General features: G+C 43.4%; 1 protein-coding gene across 3 annotated transcripts in view; it reads left to right on the top strand.

Moving 5' to 3' along the window:
- Positions 1-8,414: 8,414 nt before the first annotated feature.
- CLUAP1 (clusterin associated protein 1) overlaps positions 8,415-20,506 on the top strand; it is a 53,461-nt gene continuing 41,369 nt past the window's right edge. For 2 of the 3 annotated variants that reach the window (XM_065851067.2, XM_065851065.2), the window contains exons 1-5: positions 8,415-8,492; positions 9,167-9,278; positions 9,955-10,039; positions 14,048-14,227; positions 14,808-14,903. In XM_065851067.2, the coding sequence (XP_065707139.2) occupies positions 8,471-8,492; positions 9,167-9,278; positions 9,955-10,039; positions 14,048-14,227; positions 14,808-14,903 (495 nt within the window). In that variant the 5' untranslated portion in view covers positions 8,415-8,470. The other variant, XM_065851066.2, reaches the window with a different exon arrangement.

Here is a 20,506-nt window from a genome sequence, read left to right as displayed (position 1 = left end):
GGCAGGCAGATGTGACCGCAGACTCTTGCTCTGCAGCTTTCCTACCCTGGAAGCAATCCTTCTGTGATTCAAGCTGGGTCCTGCGTCCACTGGTAATGTGATGTATTTTCTGAAGCTCCAGCAAAGAGATATTCTGGATGTACATAACACCTCTGCTCATAAAGAGGCACAGACATCCTCATCATGAGGTTTTTTTCTGATGTGACCGGAGATCTTCCAACAATTTAATGGCTGATGAAGGTGCCCAGCCTGCAGAGAAAACAATCTATCACTTGCCCAGGGAGCCAGAGATCCTCGTTACCTAACCAAGAAGGGATAATAATTCCCCAAATCCCATAATATCTGCAGTGCAATAGCTTTTGCTTCAACAGCAAAGAGGTTATGAGGTCTCCTGACATCCACCATGCGCTCCAGACAGCTGCTGGGAGTGACGCTGAATTAATCTAAGAGGGATAGCTTCTTCTAGGCTCAATTTCACAGTTGAGTGTTTTTTTGCAATAGAAAAAGGTAGTTATAAGAAAGAGGTTATTTCCAGATGAGGCACGTCCGTGCTGTTGCTCATCTTTTCCTTGCGATTGTACCGGGCTTGGTCTGGTGGGGTTCCCGCTCCGGGGTGAAGCTGGGGGTGGGATCCCTTTGGCTTTGCCGAGAGCCAGGGTCCCACGGGAGAGGTTGACAGTGCCAGCCTTCCCCAGCCACCATCACCCACCTGTCTGCAGGTAATGGTGTTACTTGGGTCGCAAAGTCTTCCGCTGCCTCATCTGTGCCCAGTGCCACCCCAGTGACCTCCTGCTTCCTCTTGCACCTCTCCCGCTGCACCCCAGCCCCCATCTGCAGCCCCTCCATCGCTTCCACTCCAAACTCTTCCTTGTCACAAACCTGGTTTTAGATGTACTGAACCTAAAGCAGCTGGTCTCTCCTTTTAACAGCGCAACACTTAATTCTGCTGCTGCGATCGCAGGTTTCTGCCAGCACAGGACATGAAATTGCTGGACTCACTCACCCTCAAGGTCTATTTATCCAAGACCACAACTTCCCCTGTAAGCTGGTATTCCTGGAGTGGCTGTTTCAGCCAATGACAATTTAACACTGAAGCAGAGCTGAGAACAGAGCATAAACCCAGCTCCCAGCACTTCAAGACTTCCATTGCATGCAGTTTGATAAATTTGAAAGGTTTTTAAGCAAACTGTTTCTTCTCCTGCCAGCATAAATAGTTGTGCTTGTTTTTTAAACACTAATATTATTTCTGCATTTCCCTTTGCACTCTTCCTCTCTCTTTTTCAGAGGACATGGCTCCATCCACATCCCACTGTGGCCACCAGCAGGGCTCTTGCTGGCCCATTGCTAGCTGAGCAGTCACTGGCTTTCCCCACTGTGGTGGTCCCCAAGCCCACTCAAGGCTGCATGGTGTGGCTGAGGACACTGACGTCAGTGATCCCACCAGCTAACAGCAAGGCGGGAGGAGGGAAAGACACACTTGGGGTGAAAACTTGGCAAAGGTGGCACCTTCACAGGTGAGGAGGACTTGGGACAATCCTGGAAGATCTCTCGTTTCCCCTCATGTCCCTAGTTTTGATGGTGGTGCCCAAATGATTATTGCAATTAGTTAAATAAGGTAGTTCTGGCAAGGGCAGAGCCTGGAGAAGGGGACCTTGCCCAGGAGGGTTTGCTGCACCCTGGTGCTGTGCAGGACTTGTGCTCCTCAGCTGTGACAGCAGCATTTTGCTTGGTGACCTTCATCAAAAAGGGCAAGTTGAGTAACTGGTGACAGTGCCTTTCCAAGACTATTCTGACTCTTTGTCACCTTGGCTGGTTGCTCACCATACCTTTCTCTCCAGGTAGGTCAAGAGCTGAAATGTTGGTGCTGCAGAAAAACACATCCGAATTTTTCATGAGAAAACAATTCTTTTTGGATCCCTTTGCCCTGTACTGAAGATGATCTGGATTTTCAGCTCCCAGGGACACAGGGAATGCCGTGCTGTCTATAAATTAAGCTGTGCCGTGCCATCTTAAATCAGACACCTTGAAATGAGGCAGATTCTGGGAAATAAGCACATAGTGCTGGCTTCAGGCACGCCAAATGGCACTCAGCTTTGGAGGGAGCTAATGGAGAGTGGCAATATAATCTTGTTTTTCACTGCATATAAATGAGAACCCAGTCTCTCCTCTCCTGACCTGTGAGACAAAGTCTGCGATAGATCTGGAAACCTACTTGCTTGAGGATGTTTTTTTATGCTAAGTAGCTTCTCTTGTTTATCTGCCGAGTGATCAAAGGGAGGATGTTGATGTATTACCCCTTCTGCTTGATACATGGGCTGCTGCTTATCCTGTGTACCACACTCTGCTCTCGGAGCTCTTCTTGAATGCCAGTGCATTAGCAGGGAGGGAGCTGCTCTGCAATGTAATTACAGGGAACGTGACATTCCTGGGTATTTTTCTTCCCCAGACACAAAGGCTCCAGATTTCCTCGGGCTCCTCAGCACAGAGCTGAGCTGAGAGTTGATGTTACACCAAGAGTGAGGAAGAAGGCTGCTCATCAAACTCTCTGCCAATGCAACACCAAGGGGCTCGCAAGCTGAGCCAGTCCTCGGCAGCAGGGATCTTGGATCACGTGGATGGGTAGAGCAAATGTTGTTGAAAACATCTTTTAGGTGAAAATTAATGTCCCACCTGGGTAATGGGGGAGGCTCTGATTAGAGGAGCAAAAATTGATGCCCAACTTGCAAGTAAAAGCAGAAAGTGGATACAAAAAACTCATCATGAGGTGTCTGTATGACACTTCAATATACCAGCCAAATTAAAATCTCGTAATTTTCTACCCTTTTTTCCTGCACCTGCCCCTCTGAGCAAATGCCTCTGGCAGACTCCCTTCCCTTCCCAGTCTCTCAAGCTAGAAAGGGGCTATTTGTAAAGCTAATACCCTCCTGCAGCATTTATCTAACAAGGAGCTTGGGAAGCAACCCAGCACAAACAGGTTTTATTTTCTGAACCATCAAGAGGACCACAGTCTTATTTTATTTTTAAACAGTGCCTGAAAGGTGACTATATAGGAGCATATTGAAGCATACAGCAACTTCGCACAAGGGTCTCCTGGGATGTGAAAGAAGCTCGAGGCCTTTTTGCACCTTTTTCCAACAGAGAGGGCACAGGTGAGTGTTGCTCTACTTTGTGCTTGAGGAATCTCAAGAATACCTGATCCTCTCTATTTTATTTTTCTTGATTTAAAAAACATTAGAGAAATCAGACTAAAAATTACTTGCTTTCTCAGTTAATCATATTTTCAACAGCACGTTATGTCCTAGTCCTGTCATCCCTGGGATTGAGGACTGAATTTACAGTGCAAGAATAAGCAGGTAAGACAGCATCAGAAAAAGAGCAGGAAAATCCTGAAGATCTTTTTCTTTGCTTTGCAGGTTGTTTCACAGAAAGGCAACAGGCAATGAGGGGACTTGGGTGCTGCTGGAGGGAGGTTCCTCCGTGCACTGCTGGGGGGACTGCACTCAGCTATTAAAAGCTCTTTTCCAGTTTGATGTGTAGACTTCTCGATGGATACCAGGGTGCAATTTTGAAGGAAACAGGGGTACAGGCTGTTCAAACACCCTGTCAGGAACCAGGGTGCAGCATGACCCAGGGGAGCTGGGCAGCATCGTGCCTGTGACACTGGCTTGGAGACAAAGCCCAGTCTCAGAAAAGCCTGGTTATCTGCGCTGTTGTGTGGTCCTATTAGAAACTGAGTGATTCTGCATCTTTGAGGGCAAAATCAAACATAGCTGCTCTGCTAACACACAGGACACTGGGTGGTGGGACAGGCGGAAGAATGATTGTTTATTTGCAACATGAATACAGCAGAGCTGTTGCTGGAGGCGCACAGCATACGCAGGGGCACAGGTGAGTGTCCAAGCAGTTTTCTGATTCTGTTTTCCCCCTGCTTCTGTGGTTCAGCCTGTCCCTGGGAAGGTGTTTTGGCCGTAATGATGATGCCACTACCTGCCCTTGTATTCTCTCTTCCCAAGCTCCCCACCAGCATGGCTCACCCGGCCACTGCACTGAATTTCTTTCCAGATTTTAAGGCATCCAATTATGCAGCAGAGATACCACAGGTGCTCCTTGGGGTTGTCCATGGGCTGGAACAAGTCCTGCCTTCGCAACTGGCCTGTGACAACTGTATCCATCCTCAGACCCCTGGCCAGCGGGGTCCAGGTCAGCCTGACTCCAGGTGAGTTCACCCCATGGTAGCCGCATGAAACAACAGCTCTCCACAAAGCATTGTTCCTTGTTACCAGAGGAAAAAAATGTTCTAGGACGATCTGCAAGGTGCTGTAATGTAAGGGTGTGAGAATTCGACTTAAAAACACATGTGATAGCAACTTTAATGCCAAGCTCACAAAACAACCTGAGGAGAGAACACTAGAGCACTAAAAAGAAAAAATATATATATATTACCTAAAATGAAAGAATCCTTCATCTACAGGATCATGGCAACAAGAGTTCAGATGGCTGAAAGGATGCCCACAGGGAAAGATTAATAGAGCTGGTTATTGAGAACCTGGCAGGTACTGGGGTTGGGGTGTCCTGAAGGGCTGGGGTCACGCACAGCCCGAGCTGGGGAGCAGCTGCTGCGGGTGCGACCAGCACTGCTGAGGTGAGATGGGGAGAAATGAAAAAGTGCTGGCTGGTGGCCAGGAGATCAATAGCGCTGTTTTAGATGTAAAGAGCATTTGGTGAACATGGTAAGGAAAGGGGTCTCAACCTGCAAATTGTTAAGGTTTATTTTGCTGGTCCTAAAATGGCAATAATGGGGTGAAGCAGCAAAAATCATGTATGGAGGTTGTACGGTTTAGCTCCACAAATGGAGAGTGGGCAGATGTGATCAAATTATTCGTTCTTCCCGAAAACAGAGAAGAGTTTCTTACAAGCAGAGGAGACTGGTGGGGTGCTACAAGGTCTGACCATCCTTGCAGTGAGGTGGTTTCTCCTTCCTGTCTTTCCCAAATCTCTTTTATTACAGACCTCATCTCCTGCCTCGGTCCGGACACCTAGGCTCTCCCAGTGCACAGTGAACTCGGGCATTGCTCTTGCTAAATTGGGAGCTGACACAGAGACATCAGGCTGATGGGATCTTTGAACGATGGACTATTTAAAAGCACGCTGTGCTAACCATGCTTACAGCAGCCAAAAGGGGCCCGATGGCACGTAGCCAGGATCAATGATGTTCAGCTGCCCAAGTTAATGGTTTTTCAGTGAAATCTTTGACTAATGGATGCTCATGAGCCAAAGGATGACTTGACTTCAGTGGTGTGTTTGGGGATGGGTGGGAGCCAGAGAGTGAGGCTAAAAGGTGTTGTCAGAGTCCTGAAACCAGGATGGAGGCAGTGAACAGCATGAGATGATGCTGACTGGGGTGTGGAAGGGTTTGCCTGGCCCTTCTAGCAGCACACATAGTGCTTGTCAGCCCTAAAGTGAACCAGGGAGCACCAGAATTCCTGTGTACAGCATCTGAAACAGGCAGAGGAGAATGTTTTTCCACAAGGTGTTAAATAATAACTGTTGCTTCTGTCATCCCCAACTGTGTTTTAGAGCAAAGCTGGTCACTGCAGGGGCTGCTAATTCCTTATCACCAGTGGTTCAGGCTGCCAGGCCGGGTCACCACATTCTGCTAGAAACCAGCCTGAGAGGCAGTCAGTGCCACTGGATGCGCGCACGCTGCTCGGACAGTGTTTGCCAGCCCCGGCTGGGTTCCTCCCACACCTCTACCAGGCCCCCAGCAGCAGCTGTGGCTTCCTATAGCCTTAAAGAAATGAAATTTCATCTAAAAAAAATCAGAGGTTGGGATGGAGACCAGGCATTGCAGATGTGCAATGAAGAGATTACAGTTGGTGCTCAGAAGGCTGCAATGTCATCTGACAGCTGACCCATTGCCACAGAAAGCTGTGCCAAAATGTTAGATTTTCTTTCCTTTCCAAAAAATTTTTCCAGCTTTTGTAGTGATGAGCGGGGGAAAAGCCCCATCCCTCAAAAGAGTGAACTGGGCTGTGGAATGGGGAGCTGCTTCCATGTAGGTTAGTCCGTGTCTCTGTGAAATGAGTAGAGATATGGCATTTTTGCCTTTGGGTGCAGGTTTCTGGAGGTGGGAATGTGGCAGGAGAAAGGCTTAGACCTCGTAGATGCGGTGTGAGCTCCTGCCACAGTTATATGGCTGCAGTTTGCTCCTCTTTGAGCCCCTGTTTAGTTCAAAGCTACATCCACTCTCCAGTTGGCATATTTGTGCTGCCTAATATTAATATATAAATATTAATGACATTTATATGAAGTGCTGAGGTAAACAGTATGCTGATGATTTATTTATTTTATTTTACAGCTTTGGCTTTCCAGCCCATGTTTCATCCCAGCTGCTTTTTGCCTGTCAGTCAATGTAACACAGCAGTAGAGCAGGGGAACATTTCCTTCCTTCTCTGGTCCTCCTGCCCAAATTATTGGATGGCTGATACACTCTTGAACTAGTGAATTATTTAAGGTTTGCCATCTCATGGCTTTTTGGCATAGGAAACCCAGAGTCTTATCATGTCTCCTATTTTCTAATGTAACTACTTCATTTCAGTATCTATTATTTCTAGGATTGATTGTTATTTCCTTGCTTTCGGTTATTTTTTCAATCACGTGGATAGCGTACTTGCTCAATATAGAGCCCATGTGTGCATGTCTCATGCTTGAGCAGTTAGAACTGGAAAAATGCGGACCGCTCTGCAAAATGTCCTGAGACATCCATAGATCAGCCTGACATCTAGATTATTTTCTACTCATTCCACCCTGTGATATTGATGACCCTGTCAGTAAGAGCTGCAGCCGCTCTGTCCGGTGTTTCTGCTGAGTCTCATGGTCAGAGCTCCTCTTCCTTTAGGACATCTGAAACCACCAAGCATTAGCGGAGAAGCTGTCATACTGTTCTTACTTGATGCATCAACATGAAAACTGCTGTTGGTTATGTCTGTAGGGGCAAACTCAGGACATCAAGAGCCTTTAAGAAGTTTGCTATGAAGCTGCTGGCAGAATCAGTCTGTCAGTTGTGGGCAAGAGCTCATTGTGGTCTACAGCTTCCTCACAAGGGGAGGAGGGGCAGGTTCTGGTCTCTTCTGTCTGGTGACCAGTGACAGAACCCAAGGAAATGGCAGGAAGATGTGCCAGGGGAGGTTGAGGCTGGACATTAGGAGAAGGTTCTTCACCCAGAGGTGCTGGAGCACTGGAACAGGCTCCCCAGGGAGGTGTCACGGCCCCAAGCCTGACAGTGTTCGAGAAGAGACTGCACAACACCCTCAGACACATGGTGTGAACTGTGGGGTTGTTATTTGCAGGGGCAGGAGTTGGAACCAATGATCCTTGTATGTCCTTTCCAACTCAGGACGTTCTATGATTATAAGAGGCCATGTTGGCTGGCCTGGGTGTGGGTGTCTGTGCGGATGGACAATGAGCTCTGGCTCTGAGGACAGGCAGCCATGTGCAGTGTGGGCTGTGCCAAAGACCTCTTGTGCATTTCAGCGAGTGCTCATGTACTGCAGTCACATGGCTGTGGCACCCTGGATGCCCATCAGAAACGCGTGATCGTAGAGAAGGAAGGTGTTCCTGCCTGCCTTCCTGCTGGTCCGCATCCTCCGCTCGAGCTCAGCCCTGCGGTATCCGAGCACCGGGCAGAGCTGCGTGCTGGGCTCCCGTCCTCGGAGAGATCGGAGTCCGTCCCTGCGGAGCAAGTGGAAGGCAGATGTGCTGACTCCAACAGGACTGAGAGCCAGGGACTCAGCGCCCGGGGTCCGGCAGCGGTGGGTTTGTCTGCCAGGTGAGGGGGGACATGGATTTTCACATCCCTGGTGGCTGTTGTGCTGTCCTACCAGGGAGCATGGCCTTCTCAAACCATAGCAGCCATGATTAAATGTAGCTAAGGTACTCTTGGGTGTTCTCCAAAAATAACTGGTGACGGCTCTTAGGTCTCGCTCCTTGAATAACACATTTAAGACCATGTTCAACAAAGCTCCTGTCCTGGCTGGGTGTTGCTGTGGGCAGAGCACTGGTGGGTGGCTGCTGTGTGACAGCAGGGAGCTGTGGAGTCCCAGGGCTGTCTCCCAGCACACAAGGTACAGCCAGGACATGCAGGTTGTCCCAGGCAGCGGGACCAACCTGCACCACAGGGACAGCCATCATGTCACCATTGTCCCAGCAGACACCACCACCCTGCATAGCAAGGGGGAGGCTGGGCGCCCCACAGAGCCGCTCCCCTTTGCCACCCCGGCTGGTGAGAGGGTGTTCCGGGCAGAGCCAGCGCTGCCCCGGCCCGGGAGGTGCCGTAGGGGTCAGGGCCCTGCGCTTTCCGCAGGATTTTGGCCCCGCAGCTGCGCCGTAGCGCGGTTGCCATAGAGACGAGCGGCGCGGCCTAGTGCGGCGGTGGGCGGGGACCCGCGGGCTCCCACGGGCTCCCACGGCGATGTCGTTCCGCGACCTCCGGAGTGAGGAGCCTTTCTGAGGGGAGCGAGTGTGGGGCGGGGGAACGGGACGCGGCAGCCCCCGGTCTCGGCCTCTCTGAGGTCCCTCTGGGGCCTGCGGAGCGGTTCCGGGTCCTTTGGGTGCCCCCGCGGCCGAGCGGGTCCCGCTTTGCTTTTAAGTTTTGCCCGGTAGTTTCACTCAGAGATCCGGGAGGCAGCGCAGGCGGGTGAGGGGCGCTTGGGATGTAACCCGCGCTTCAGCGAGTACTGGAGGAAACCGTGGGCTGGGAGAAATTGAGAAAATCGAAAAATTGAGAATATTGACTGGCAGGCTGCGCTTTAACAGGGTGTAATAAATACCAAGGGCTGGGGTAGCACAGCCCCTGCAGAGTGGTGATCGCCCCACTCCATAGTTCATTTAAATGGTGTGTTTTGTAGTGCGAAACTGTTCTAATGTTGTTTCTGCCCGGTGAATCTCTTGCGAAAAACTCACCTTTTTACTCAGGCATGTTCTCTGGTGAAATTATATATGTATGTATTTATAGATATATCTGTTAAATCATTCAAGATTTTCTGAACAGTACTTTGAACAGGGTGTATCTAATGGTAAATGAACAGCATGCTGTGGGAAGCAGAGTTCTTGGTAATATCTGTGTTGGGTACCGAAGAAGGAATCCCTGTTCTTGCATGTTTTTCAGATTTTACTGAGATGATGAGGGCGCTGGGGTATCCCCGACTCATATCTATGGAGAATTTCCATACCCCAAACTTCAGGCTTGTTTCAGAAGTGCTACTCTGGCTAGTGAAAAGGTTGGTGACTGAGTTAACAAATGTTGGGGCTTATCCTGGGACACAATATGTATGTTTGGAGCTGATGTTTTGGTCTAAAACTGTATTAAGAAGTTTAAAGAGGAACATGATGGTATTTACTCATTCTTTTGAGATCTGTTATTCTGAATATTAGATAGAAGATATGGTAATTAAGTTTGCAGGTTTTAGTTTGATTGTAGAACTTAAAAATGTGTTTTAATAGGTGAAGTAGGAAATAGAATTACTCAGTCCAGGCAAGAACTCTATCCTGAAGGTGGACATGCTCATTCAAAAGTAGCTATATCTCTTTCATGTACGTACCTGACTTTGTACCCCAAACAGGGTGATACACAGTGAGAATCTCCAAGATACAGTTTGTCCTTACCGTGTTGCTACAATTGTTCTTGGTTCAACTTGGTATTGTCTAGCATCCATGCCAATTGAAAAAAAAAATATAAATTAAAAAAAAATAAATACATATACACACACACTAATCTACTACACTCCAGTTCTTGTTTTACACCCACTTAACCCACTGACAGACTTTGGTTAAATATTTATGAAACTTGATGTGCTAATCAGATGTTTTGTTTGATTTTTGCCTCCCAGATGAACCAGTCTCTTTAATATTGCACAGGTGTTTCTTGTCAGAACCTACACCTGATTCTTTCCACAGGTATGAACCTCAGACTGATATTCCTCCTGATGTGGACACAGAGCAGGACCGGGTTTTCTTCATTAAGGCAGTGGCTCAGTTCATGGTGGGTCTGCATTAGGAGTCGTGCTTAAGCAGGTTGAAATTCTGGTTCTGTATTAGCTTTTATGCTTTCTCTCTCAAGCCCTTGCAATTTCCTTGCAGAGCATGCACTGTCTTCTTGTGCTATATTGTATGTCTTGTGCTGTTACAAAGTTGAACAGGTCAGGGTGTGCTGCTACTGAACTCATGTAGAGTTATGCACGTCTTCGCAGAACTGGCATCTGAACATCTAACGCTAAACCAATATTCATCCTTATCTCTTTGTATTTATAAAAAGGTAATAGTGGAAGATACAGCTGTAGATACGAAATTTTTTGAAGCCATTTAAATGGGTTTAGAAGAGATCCCATCATACTTATTGTTAACTTGAAATGCCTGATTCTTTTGTATGCTTGAATAATAATAGCTTGTGATGTTTTCATTAAGATGTAGAGTCATATATTGGTATCCTCTTGTATGAGCCTTCTCACTTACTAGATTGAGTCATATTTTTCTCAGATCATTTTTTTACCATGTTACACATGAGCATACTTGAATTGGGCCATCAACTTTTTTAGTCTCATGGAATAAAACATTGTCCTTCATATTGTTCTTGTTGTTTTGATGCAGCATGAGCCTTTACTGTTATGACACACTTACATAGCACTCTTAATCAGGTGCAAGAAACTTAATGGGTCTGGAAGCAAGGGAAGTCTTTTTGACTTTTAAAAATATATTGGAATGACATTCTAACCAAGCCAGCTCTTTCCCTTCTGATTTTTTTATGATGTCCACCATAAATTTGCTTAATTTTAACATATTCAGAGCATGATACACTGCTGTACATAACAGAATACACTTTTGAGTTCTGTGGCATCATAAGATGTCATGAGCAAATGTATTTTGTTCAGAGGGATTTCCCTCCTTCAAATCAAGTGTATTTTGAAAGGACAAGTATGGAAGCAAAAACAATGTTACATGTACTTTTTCCCTTTAAAAGCTGATTTAATCTAAAAATATCCCAAGGGTTTTGAAGAATTACATAGTATGATTCAGAAAATGCAATGAATTGAAATTTCATTAAGTATCCTGTACTTAGTCTTGGTTAATATTACAAGATAATATGGGGATTATTGTAAGTTTTCAGCATTTTCAGAACGAGAAAAGCTTGTAGACATTTCCTTAATAATTCACTGTCTGTGGAATCCAGTTATCTTCTCTAGTAGCTAATGGCTTTGTGCATCCATAGCCAGATGTGAGATTTGATGGAGACAGATTCATCTTAGACGAGAATATCAGGATGGATTAATCATCATGAAATATGACTCAAATACTGTTCTCCTTTACTGAACAAGGAGTGAAGATGTGTTAATTTTTTACGCAGATGATGTATTGTTATGTGTTACCGGTAGCCTGAGAACTTACCAAATACCTCATTTTCAGACTCAGAAGTTCCTGAAGTGACTGCAGGATTGTCTTACGTGCTGCTTTAATCATTTGCTCACCTAGAACTGCCCTAGTCTATGTGGATCAATATGTGGTTCCTATTCGAGCCCATTTGGATCCAAATTTGAGGTAGAGTGCAGCAAAAAGCTTCTGATGAGTTTAGTCTCATAAAAGTGCATTCATGAAAACGTACTTAGCAAACCAAGATACCAAACTTTTTGCACAAGGCAGGCATGTTTGTTTTTTAAGAAGTGGTGGGAGAAGTGGTCGATGAGATATCCGCTAATAATCTTCTGTAGTGTTTCCCGGGAAGTATCATGTGTTCAATTCCTGTTTCAGCTTGTGAGATTTAGGAGACTACCCTAAGTATTAAACGAGACAGAAAGTTGAGAGCAATCCTCATTCTTCATGTCTGGAATGTGCTGTTGTACAGAAAAGAATGTAAAATGTTTGGACTAGACAGGCTGAAGACTGTGACTCTGCAACTGAATGACCGGAGCACTCGGCTGGGAGTTCTAGTTTTCCTCTGGGCTCTTTTTGCATCTCCATCACACGGCCAAAATTTGGTTCAATGGTAATAATAAAGCAGATTCCAAAGTAAAGCAAGCTTCGAGGCTGCCATTCCTGCAGTGTATTACTATTTCTCTTTTCCATTGTGTTGTAATAATCTGATCTTCAGAACAGACGGAAGTGATTTTTAATACTTTTAAACCCTGTAGAATAGGTGACTGTTTCAAGCTTTCCGTACATTAAGTTACCTTCTTGAGTAAACAGTGTCATTATGCTGGTCTGAAAAATTTTTGTACTTTTGTGTGTATTTTTTTTTTTCTCTTTTCAAGTAGCCTTTGAGGAAAAACAAACCAACAAAAATCCCTTTACTAGACATTGATTTTTTCTCTCTTTGGGTTGAATGGAACTGAAATTGGAATTTCTGTCTTCAACAGCATCCTTTATGATGTGGTGCATTAGCCTTTGTGTATGGGATGTTTAACAGATTCTGTCAATTTAATGATCGGCTTCTCTTAAAGTTTAATACCTACTGTTTCTATTCATTGTTTAGATTCCTTCTGCTGAAAGGGAAGGAAGGAGAACGTTTCTGGCTTTCCACTTTGTGTATTGGCTCATTTGAGGTCACAGTGGTCAATTATTTCAAAAGCGATTAGGGTTTTTTGTACCATAAGCCTCATATTCCCCTGGATCAGGGTGTACAACATCAGTAACCTGTTCTGAAATTTTTGATTTCACTTTTCAGCTGAGTTCCTGCCAGCAGGAAGCAAATGTAGACTCAGTTTCCTCTGCTGGGTTGAGATTTTGGGACCAGGGAGGCAAGAGGTAAACATTTCTTGGAAATCTGATGGTAAAGTCACAAAGTTTGACAATGCATATGAAGAAACATGGGCCAACAACTATTTGCTTTGTTTCCTTTGTTCCTTGAAAAGTTGCAGCTAAATCCATGTTTTGAGATGTGTCCCTTTCTCTTTTTAGTTTCACAGGAAATTTTCCTGCACTCAGTTATTCAGTGAAGCTCAGTGCAGGGTGGGCAAAGCTTGCACCAGACATTTTAATATTCGAGTATTTTACCCCAAATTGAAGGTCTTGCACTGTCAGAGCCCCAGGGGGGTGTGAATTGCTTATGGTAACACTGGAATACAGAACTTGTGTAACACTCTGAGTGAATTGTGGATAGATTCTTTCTGCCACACAGTATTCCCAAAGGATAAACATTTTATCAGAAATTTCATCTTAAAGATACTGAAAAGAAGATGCTAAGCCTTTTGGATACTTGGTTTTTGTATTCATAAGCGGTGATGAGTTTTATTTGCTTCCTTGTTTAGTCATGCCATCAGAAACACCGCCCCAAAGTTTTACCAGAAGTTTGGTGTTGGCTCCTTGTAGCTGTTCCTTTCTAATATCCTCTTGCCGGGAATTTCAAGAACAACATTTGCGTCCATTCTGTGACAGATGTAGCATTTCTATTGTGCTTTTTTTCCTTTTTTATTATTTTGAAGTATAAAAAATATCATAATTTTTAATTTTTTTTTCCTTACTGGTCCGTCTGTACTTTTCAGAGATGGAAGACAAGGGAATAAAATCACTAATATCATAGCAGGGAAAAAATTGAGAGAAATAATAAAATATTCTGAAAGTACTACTGGAAGACAAGACAGTTAAATTAGGATAATTGATCTTATTCTTGTAACTCATTAAGGGTGAAATTTACTTGTCTGCAGCACCATCAGAAGACCTGGGCAGCACTTACATTCCACTTATACTTAATTTGAATTTAAGTGTCGCACAGGGTTTTTGCTGATCTTCGTGCAGGAAAAAGTTAATGGATAGATTGAGATGTTTTCATTCTGGCAATTATCTGCAAATATTCTGACATGAAGAAAGTGCACACGTTTCAGAAAAAAATCTTCTAGAAACATCAATAATATATGATGCAAACTTGTGTTTCCAAACAGGAAGATCTGTTTCTTTAAAGCAGAGCATGATACTCTGGAAAAGAGCTTTTGAGTGAAGTGTGAAGAGGGAAATGAAGATTTTGTTCTTTGTAACATGATGAAATCATTCTTTCTTCCTGAAGGCTACCAAAGCTCACATAAAGCTCAACACCAAGAAGCTTTACCAGGCAGATGGTTATGCAGTGAAGGAACTGCTAAAGGTCACCTCTGTGCTTTATAGTGCTATGAATACCAAGGGAGTGGAACGTGCAGACATGAATGAGGAAGACAGCAGCAAGTTCAAGTTTGATCTTGGCTCAAAAGTAAGGAAAACTTGTACTCTTGTTTTGGGCAGGAGTTTTGTGTTAACTTCTGAAAAACAAATCAATTTTCTACCTGGAGCTTAAGCAGAGAATGTTCTCACAAGGGATTAGGTATGGTTTTAACTCATACTGTGTGTAGTTGAGGTTATATGCTATCATTTGTTTTAAACTCTGTGAATTCTCAACCAGAAGCAAAATACAAGGCAACGGTGGCACAAAATTGGTTACCTTTGGTTTGGACTACTCTTGAAATTATAGAAATATTGGAATAGGCTGGAATGAATGCTATTTTCTATCTACTAACCTTCAGTTTTGAGGAAGTGGGTTTTTTTTGTTGACTTGAAGTGGCTGGGGTTTCACCCAGAAGCCCGTGTCTAAATGCTGCCTCATCTGGACCATTTTAAAGCCAAGAGACAGGCTCACTCTCATTCTAGTGGACATCAGTACTATAGTAGAGTTTCAGCCACTCTGCTGACCTCCTATGCAATTTTAACATCAAAATGGGAATAATCTGTCATGGATTTTCTTTGTAATATTGGTGATTCTCTTTTGCTACTCATTGCTGTTGCTGTGTTTCCAGATTTCTGACTTGAAGGCAGCTAGACAGCTTGCTTCTGAAATCACCTCCAAAGGAGCAAGTCTGTATGACTTACTTGGCAAAGAAGTTGAACTAAGGGTAAGTACACGCTGCAGAGTGTATGAGAACTTGTGTTCCCTGGGCTCTGCAAAGGAAAAAAGTGGAAAAAAAGTATCAGTAGTTCTTCTTAACAGCTGCGTCTAAAATGACGAGTTTGAAGGAATGCATCTGAAAGTTTGCATTTCCTTCCCACTCATATTCATCCTTGGGTTGCAGTAAGCCTGAGAGAACAGTTTGGCATCTTTTCTTTAGCAGGAAATACCCTCTGCAGAACTGTTTGGAAATATAACTTTGTATGTACGTTTAACGGTGGGCATAGATATATTCTGAAAGATAAATGATTAATGGCATTAGTTTTCCAAGTGCAAGGCTCATTAGTTCTGTTACAGTAATTGAAGGCCTCATAAGCTGCAGGGTACATATTCTTCAGCTTAGTTGTAAAATCACAAGTTGTTGCTTGAAGTCACGGAAGTGTCCTGGAACACTGCCAGTAAGTCTTTCAATTATTTTCTTAAATGAATTATCTGCAATGCTGGAGATTATTCATTTTCTGAAAATAGACATTTAAAGAAGGGAAACCTTTAAACAGTTCTAGTACTGGTTTTGGTAATCTTCAGATTTGCAATATCTGAGCTGTAGGAAGCGCAGCCTGTAAGAGCTGTAGACTGTGTGCCTTGACGATTAATGCTCCCAGATCCTTGTTTGATGGAGTACAAGTGTTTCAAAGGGTGGGTGATATACAGAGAACATTATCTGTGGAACACTGCCTTTTCTGCTAGATATGCAAGTCAGCATGGTTTGCAGCAGTGTGAAAGGCATTAATTTTTCAAAAGGGAGAGAAAAGTGATAAGCCAGTTTGATTCAACATACACGATTGTCACAAAACTGTTAATCAGTCACTTCTCATCTTGCATTCTTTGCATAATTTCTTGACTTTGAAATAGTTTTCACAGAAATACTACCAAGCACGTTAATATTTGCTTCAGAGCATTAAACCCTTTTTTTCTGTGTACAGCATACCTAAGTATAAAGCAACATTTTTTTAAAAGTACTCAAACATTGGTTTGACATTCATCATTGTTTAATCACTTTAAATCAAGGCTCTCAGGAGTCCAGCTGCCTTTAGGCCTGAGCCATGGAAAAGGGACTTGCACAAGTGCACTGTGCTGAAAGCATGAAATGAAAAATCAAGAGAAGAGTGAGTGCTGCAGTGCAGCCACTTCTCATTGGGTCCATTAGAAACCTTCAATGAAAGACTATTTAAAGGTGCAATTTCTGAAAGGACAGTATTTCTTATATACAGTAGTGTGCACATGTTTCTCGTGGCGTAATGACTGCGTGCACAAGATGGAGCTACCTAATCCTACATAGGTACACAGTTTATATTGTGCAAAAAGATTTAACAGATTGAACTTGTCTTTGTGAAATCCCATCTTGGGAAAGATGACCTTTGTTTCTGTCTCAATTAACTCTGAGTTTATATCCTAAAAGCACAAGGTGACAGTATGACAGCACAATGAGAACCTCCAAAGAGCAGCAGAAGAGACTTTCATGCTCTGTTCCATATGATTTGTGACTGATTCCAGCCTTCTTCAATGATTTGTTAAACCCGAAGAACCCATTTTAGCCTTGTATCTTAAATGCCAAGCTTGATACATAAGCGTGTGACAAGTTTGAGACTTAAGGCTGCAGCAAAGTGAATACATTTCAGGTTAGAAGCCACGAGGTTGCAGTAACCAGTAGTTCTGTGGAATTTGTCAAGTTTTCTGTTTTTAATTATAAGCACACAGCTCTGCCTTTCACTTGAAGTACAAAATTTTCTCATCAACTGAGAGACTTAGAGCCAAATGCTGCTGTTTCCTTCCATTGCTGCTGGGTCTGCTAGTGCCCACATTAGTCAGTGGAGCTGCAGCTCTTGCTAAGTAGCCAGTGCTGAGGGCAGGAAGGAATTGCTCTTCATTTCACACACCTTCCCTGGATCCTTCACAGAGTTGATGAGGTGCTCCGATCACATCCTCTGCTGCCTGTCCCACCTGCCTCCAGCTGGGCAGAAGTGCAGTTAATTCTGGCTTCCTGTGGGGAATTTGAGCTTTGTCTGGAAATATCAAATTAGTTGCCATTAACCTAAGCTTACTTTTATTATTGTTTAATGTGAAGATTTCTTATTTCCGTTGCTTATTTTCTTATGACGTTGCATGGCTAAGTAATGCACACAATAAATTGCACTGGCAGAGGGATTGTGCTGTTAAAAGGCGGGAGACGAGTAGGATGGTGTGTTTTTTCGTCACATTTTATGTCTTGACATTTGTTGCGTATACTAAAATACATCACCAGCTGTGATACTGTTTTAACATGGTAGTTTTATGTTCCCTGAACCTCTTTTCCCCCCTCACCCCCCCCAATCCATCCATTCCAAATGAAGATCTTGCTACCTGGGCTTAGTCAGACTGATAATATATATTGTTTCTATCCTAAGTGAAGACTGCTTAATTTTCCAGCAGCTGTAAAACAAATGCCAACATTTGGCACTAATGGGTTGACTAGGTCCATTCTCATAGTCTGAGCTGCTTTTGGGGAGAGATCACTGGGAAAAAAGGTGAAGTAAAACTCATTTTTTCCTATAGAAATGTTGACTCTAATTTGTGTCACAGCCTTTACTGGAGGGGGTGTTTTTGCACATATTTTGTATAGAAACTGTATAGAAAAGCCTCGTACATTAGATACATTTTACTATTTTGAGTCATGGAACACTTCTTAAATCACTTTCTGAATGAAACCAAACTTGAGCTAGAGAGGATTTTATTAACAGGATGGTTCTGTTAGATGTATCATAGATACGTCCTGATCTAAGTATATATGCACATTTATTGGGAAGAGTCTGAGTCTGTATTTGTTTTCTTGGCAATGAGGTACTGTGCTTTTCTGATGCCATTATAAATACATAATTTCCTGACTGAATACATTGTTCTTATGGGGAAGGTGGAGCTTGATTTGGATTTGAGGTGGGGATGGGAGATTTTATTTGGATTTCTTTCTCTCTTTTTGTACCCTATACTAAATGCTTAGAATGATTAAAAGAAGTAGAGTCTGAAAATACCAGTGCTGTGATTAATCCTGTGAAGGCCCAAATCAAGAAAAGCAGCAAAAAGATTTCTGACCTGCTCAAGGTTATTTTCATTTTATTTACCTCTTAATTAGCTCTCAGCTGTGTAAAACTGAAGAAAGATGAAAACAATCTTTATATACATACATATACACATATAAATATATACATATATATATATATGTATATATAGCTTGTGCTGATGATGGGGCAACGCATTGGGTTTGTTTTCTGATTCTCCTCTTAGCACTTACTCGACCTGTGACCTTGAACAAACTCTTTCCTCCCTATATATCCTCTTGGGTAAATAAAGTAATTTCTGTAATTTTGTAGATTGAAGCTTTTACCAGACAGATAAAGTGTTTCCCAGTCTATGGAGGATAAATTTCTAAGTACAGGGTATTGCTATGAGGGTTACTGTTCTGTATGCACACAGTATGAGCTTGTTCCAAAAGTGATGGAAGTCTTTGGGAATCTCTTTACTGACTTCAGTTTGTGGAACGTTTGAATTAAACTCTTAGGAAAGCCAAAGGCGTTTAGATCCAGGTGTGGAGCTGAGACAGTATTAGTTACGATGAAAAGAGCTGCCACTGAGGACATTTAACTTGGATCTCTTTATTGCCGTTTTTCTGATTAAAGAACCCTTCCTCCTTGCCTCCCCCCTCGCACTGGTGCAGCTTACTGCCTGCTCCTGTAGAGAGGTAGATCTGATTTGAGTGACGGCTGCATTATTCAGTACCCTTTGAAAGTTAACTAGGAAAAATATTTTATTTGTAGCGTTGGAAGCGTTTTCCGTCTGCCAAATGTTAGTTCTGGGTACCAGCTACTGCCTGGAGGAGGCTGATAAACTAATTTCCCTCATTTCCTGTGCTTTGGCTACAAAGTTTCCACACATCAGGGAGAGAAAAATTATTTATAGTGGAAATTTGTAACCTGAAATTGCCAGAACTCTGGAGAATTGCCCAGTTTGTTTCAGATTTTTCGAACTGCTCTGCTGCAAACCAAAGCCTAACCTCTCTGTTTTGAAAAAAAGGGCTTATTGCAAAGAAGGAAGCTGTGTAAAACAGAAGCCAAAATTAAACCTCACAATTGTAAGATATATTTGAATCACTACTGCCCTAAATTTTAAATGGTTCTAACCATAGCCATGGTTATACGCTGTGTGGATATAGCACTTGCGGATGTGTGTTTTATGTAACAAATGATTTTGTAGTGAACTTCCCATTAGTATTCGGTGTGTAGACACAGTGTCAGCTACAAATGGATGGCACTTTTCTCCCTGCACTTTGAGGACAGCGCATTGATAATGTTGTCAATGAGCTGGACGATCTGAATTCTTTTATCTCAATTCTAGACTGTTTTGGGGAAAAAAAAAAGCTTGGCTGGGAAGAAAATCACATTTGAACCCTCTTTTGTGTGTCACAGCATTTGTCAAATCCTCTGTGACTCTGCAAGAAGTTCCACTTCATTGGGCTAAATCAGAAACAGTGTCTTTTCACTAGCTGGTGAGATCTTGGTTGGTCATTATTCCTAACCTTCCTTCATGATACACAAAGTATGTGTCTCAAAGCCATGACAAATTTTTAATTACAGAAGAGGAAAATGTGCTGGCTTAAACATAAGGATAATGATTTTAGCTATTTTTTAGCTATTAAAAAATGCCAGTTTTCTGCCCAAAGAGGGCCACCCAGTATTTCTGTCCCTGGAATACAACAGCCATTCCGCTTCCTGCTGGTTAAGCTTTGCTGGGAATGGAAATACAAGTTGTGTGACAGTGTTTACTGAAGTCAGGGGCTTGATGTGAATTAGAAGTTTAAACTGTCTCTTTGGGCGGTATTGCTGCATACGCAATCTCTGCTCCTACCTCTGCTGCAACTTTACACGTTGTATCTTTGAGGTCTGAAAGATGCTGCTGGAAAATATGCTCCGTTTTGTTGCTTTTTTTTCTCAGAAAATCAAACCCTTCCTGAGGTTTTCTTATATGTTACCTATGAGGAAAGGAATTTCTATGTTTAATTTTGTTACAGAAGACTGTGGATAAAATGAGAAACTGGGTGTCTTGGCTTTTTGATGACCCTGCTCTTTTTCCCTTAAAAAACAAAAAGCAAGCTCCCACCTCTCCATGCTGCCTAAGGGCTTTTCTATCTGTTGATGTTAGGAAATCCACTTACAAACTTGGCTTTTGCTCTGTGAGAAGAGATACATTCCTTATCATTTTGCCAGACTCTGGAAGAGACTTCACAAGCCACCTCCTGGTTAAGGATCCATTAAGTGACACCCCATAGTCCTGTGGACTAACCTAAGCTTTACCAGCACAGTGTGCAATGAAACCTTGCATGAAGTAAATTAAAGGTGAGGTTTTTAAGGATGTGGGAAGGTATCAATAAGCACATGCTGGGTTTTGTGAGCTGAGGGTAATTCAGTGGAATCAGCTCTTGAGCCAGAGGAACAGTGGACCTGGAGCAGTGTGTGGGGAGGGAGCAGAGCAGTGAAACTTTGTGCCTGTAGGAAAGGTTTAAATTTCCCTTTCTCTGTGCCA

Source organism: Patagioenas fasciata, chromosome 15, assembly GCF_037038585.1.
Source record: "Patagioenas fasciata isolate bPatFas1 chromosome 15, bPatFas1.hap1, whole genome shotgun sequence".
NCBI classification, from domain to species: Eukaryota; Metazoa; Chordata; class Aves; order Columbiformes; family Columbidae; genus Patagioenas; species Patagioenas fasciata.
Note: the sequence above shows the minus strand (reverse complement) of the source record. Positions and strands in the feature narration are given on the sequence as shown.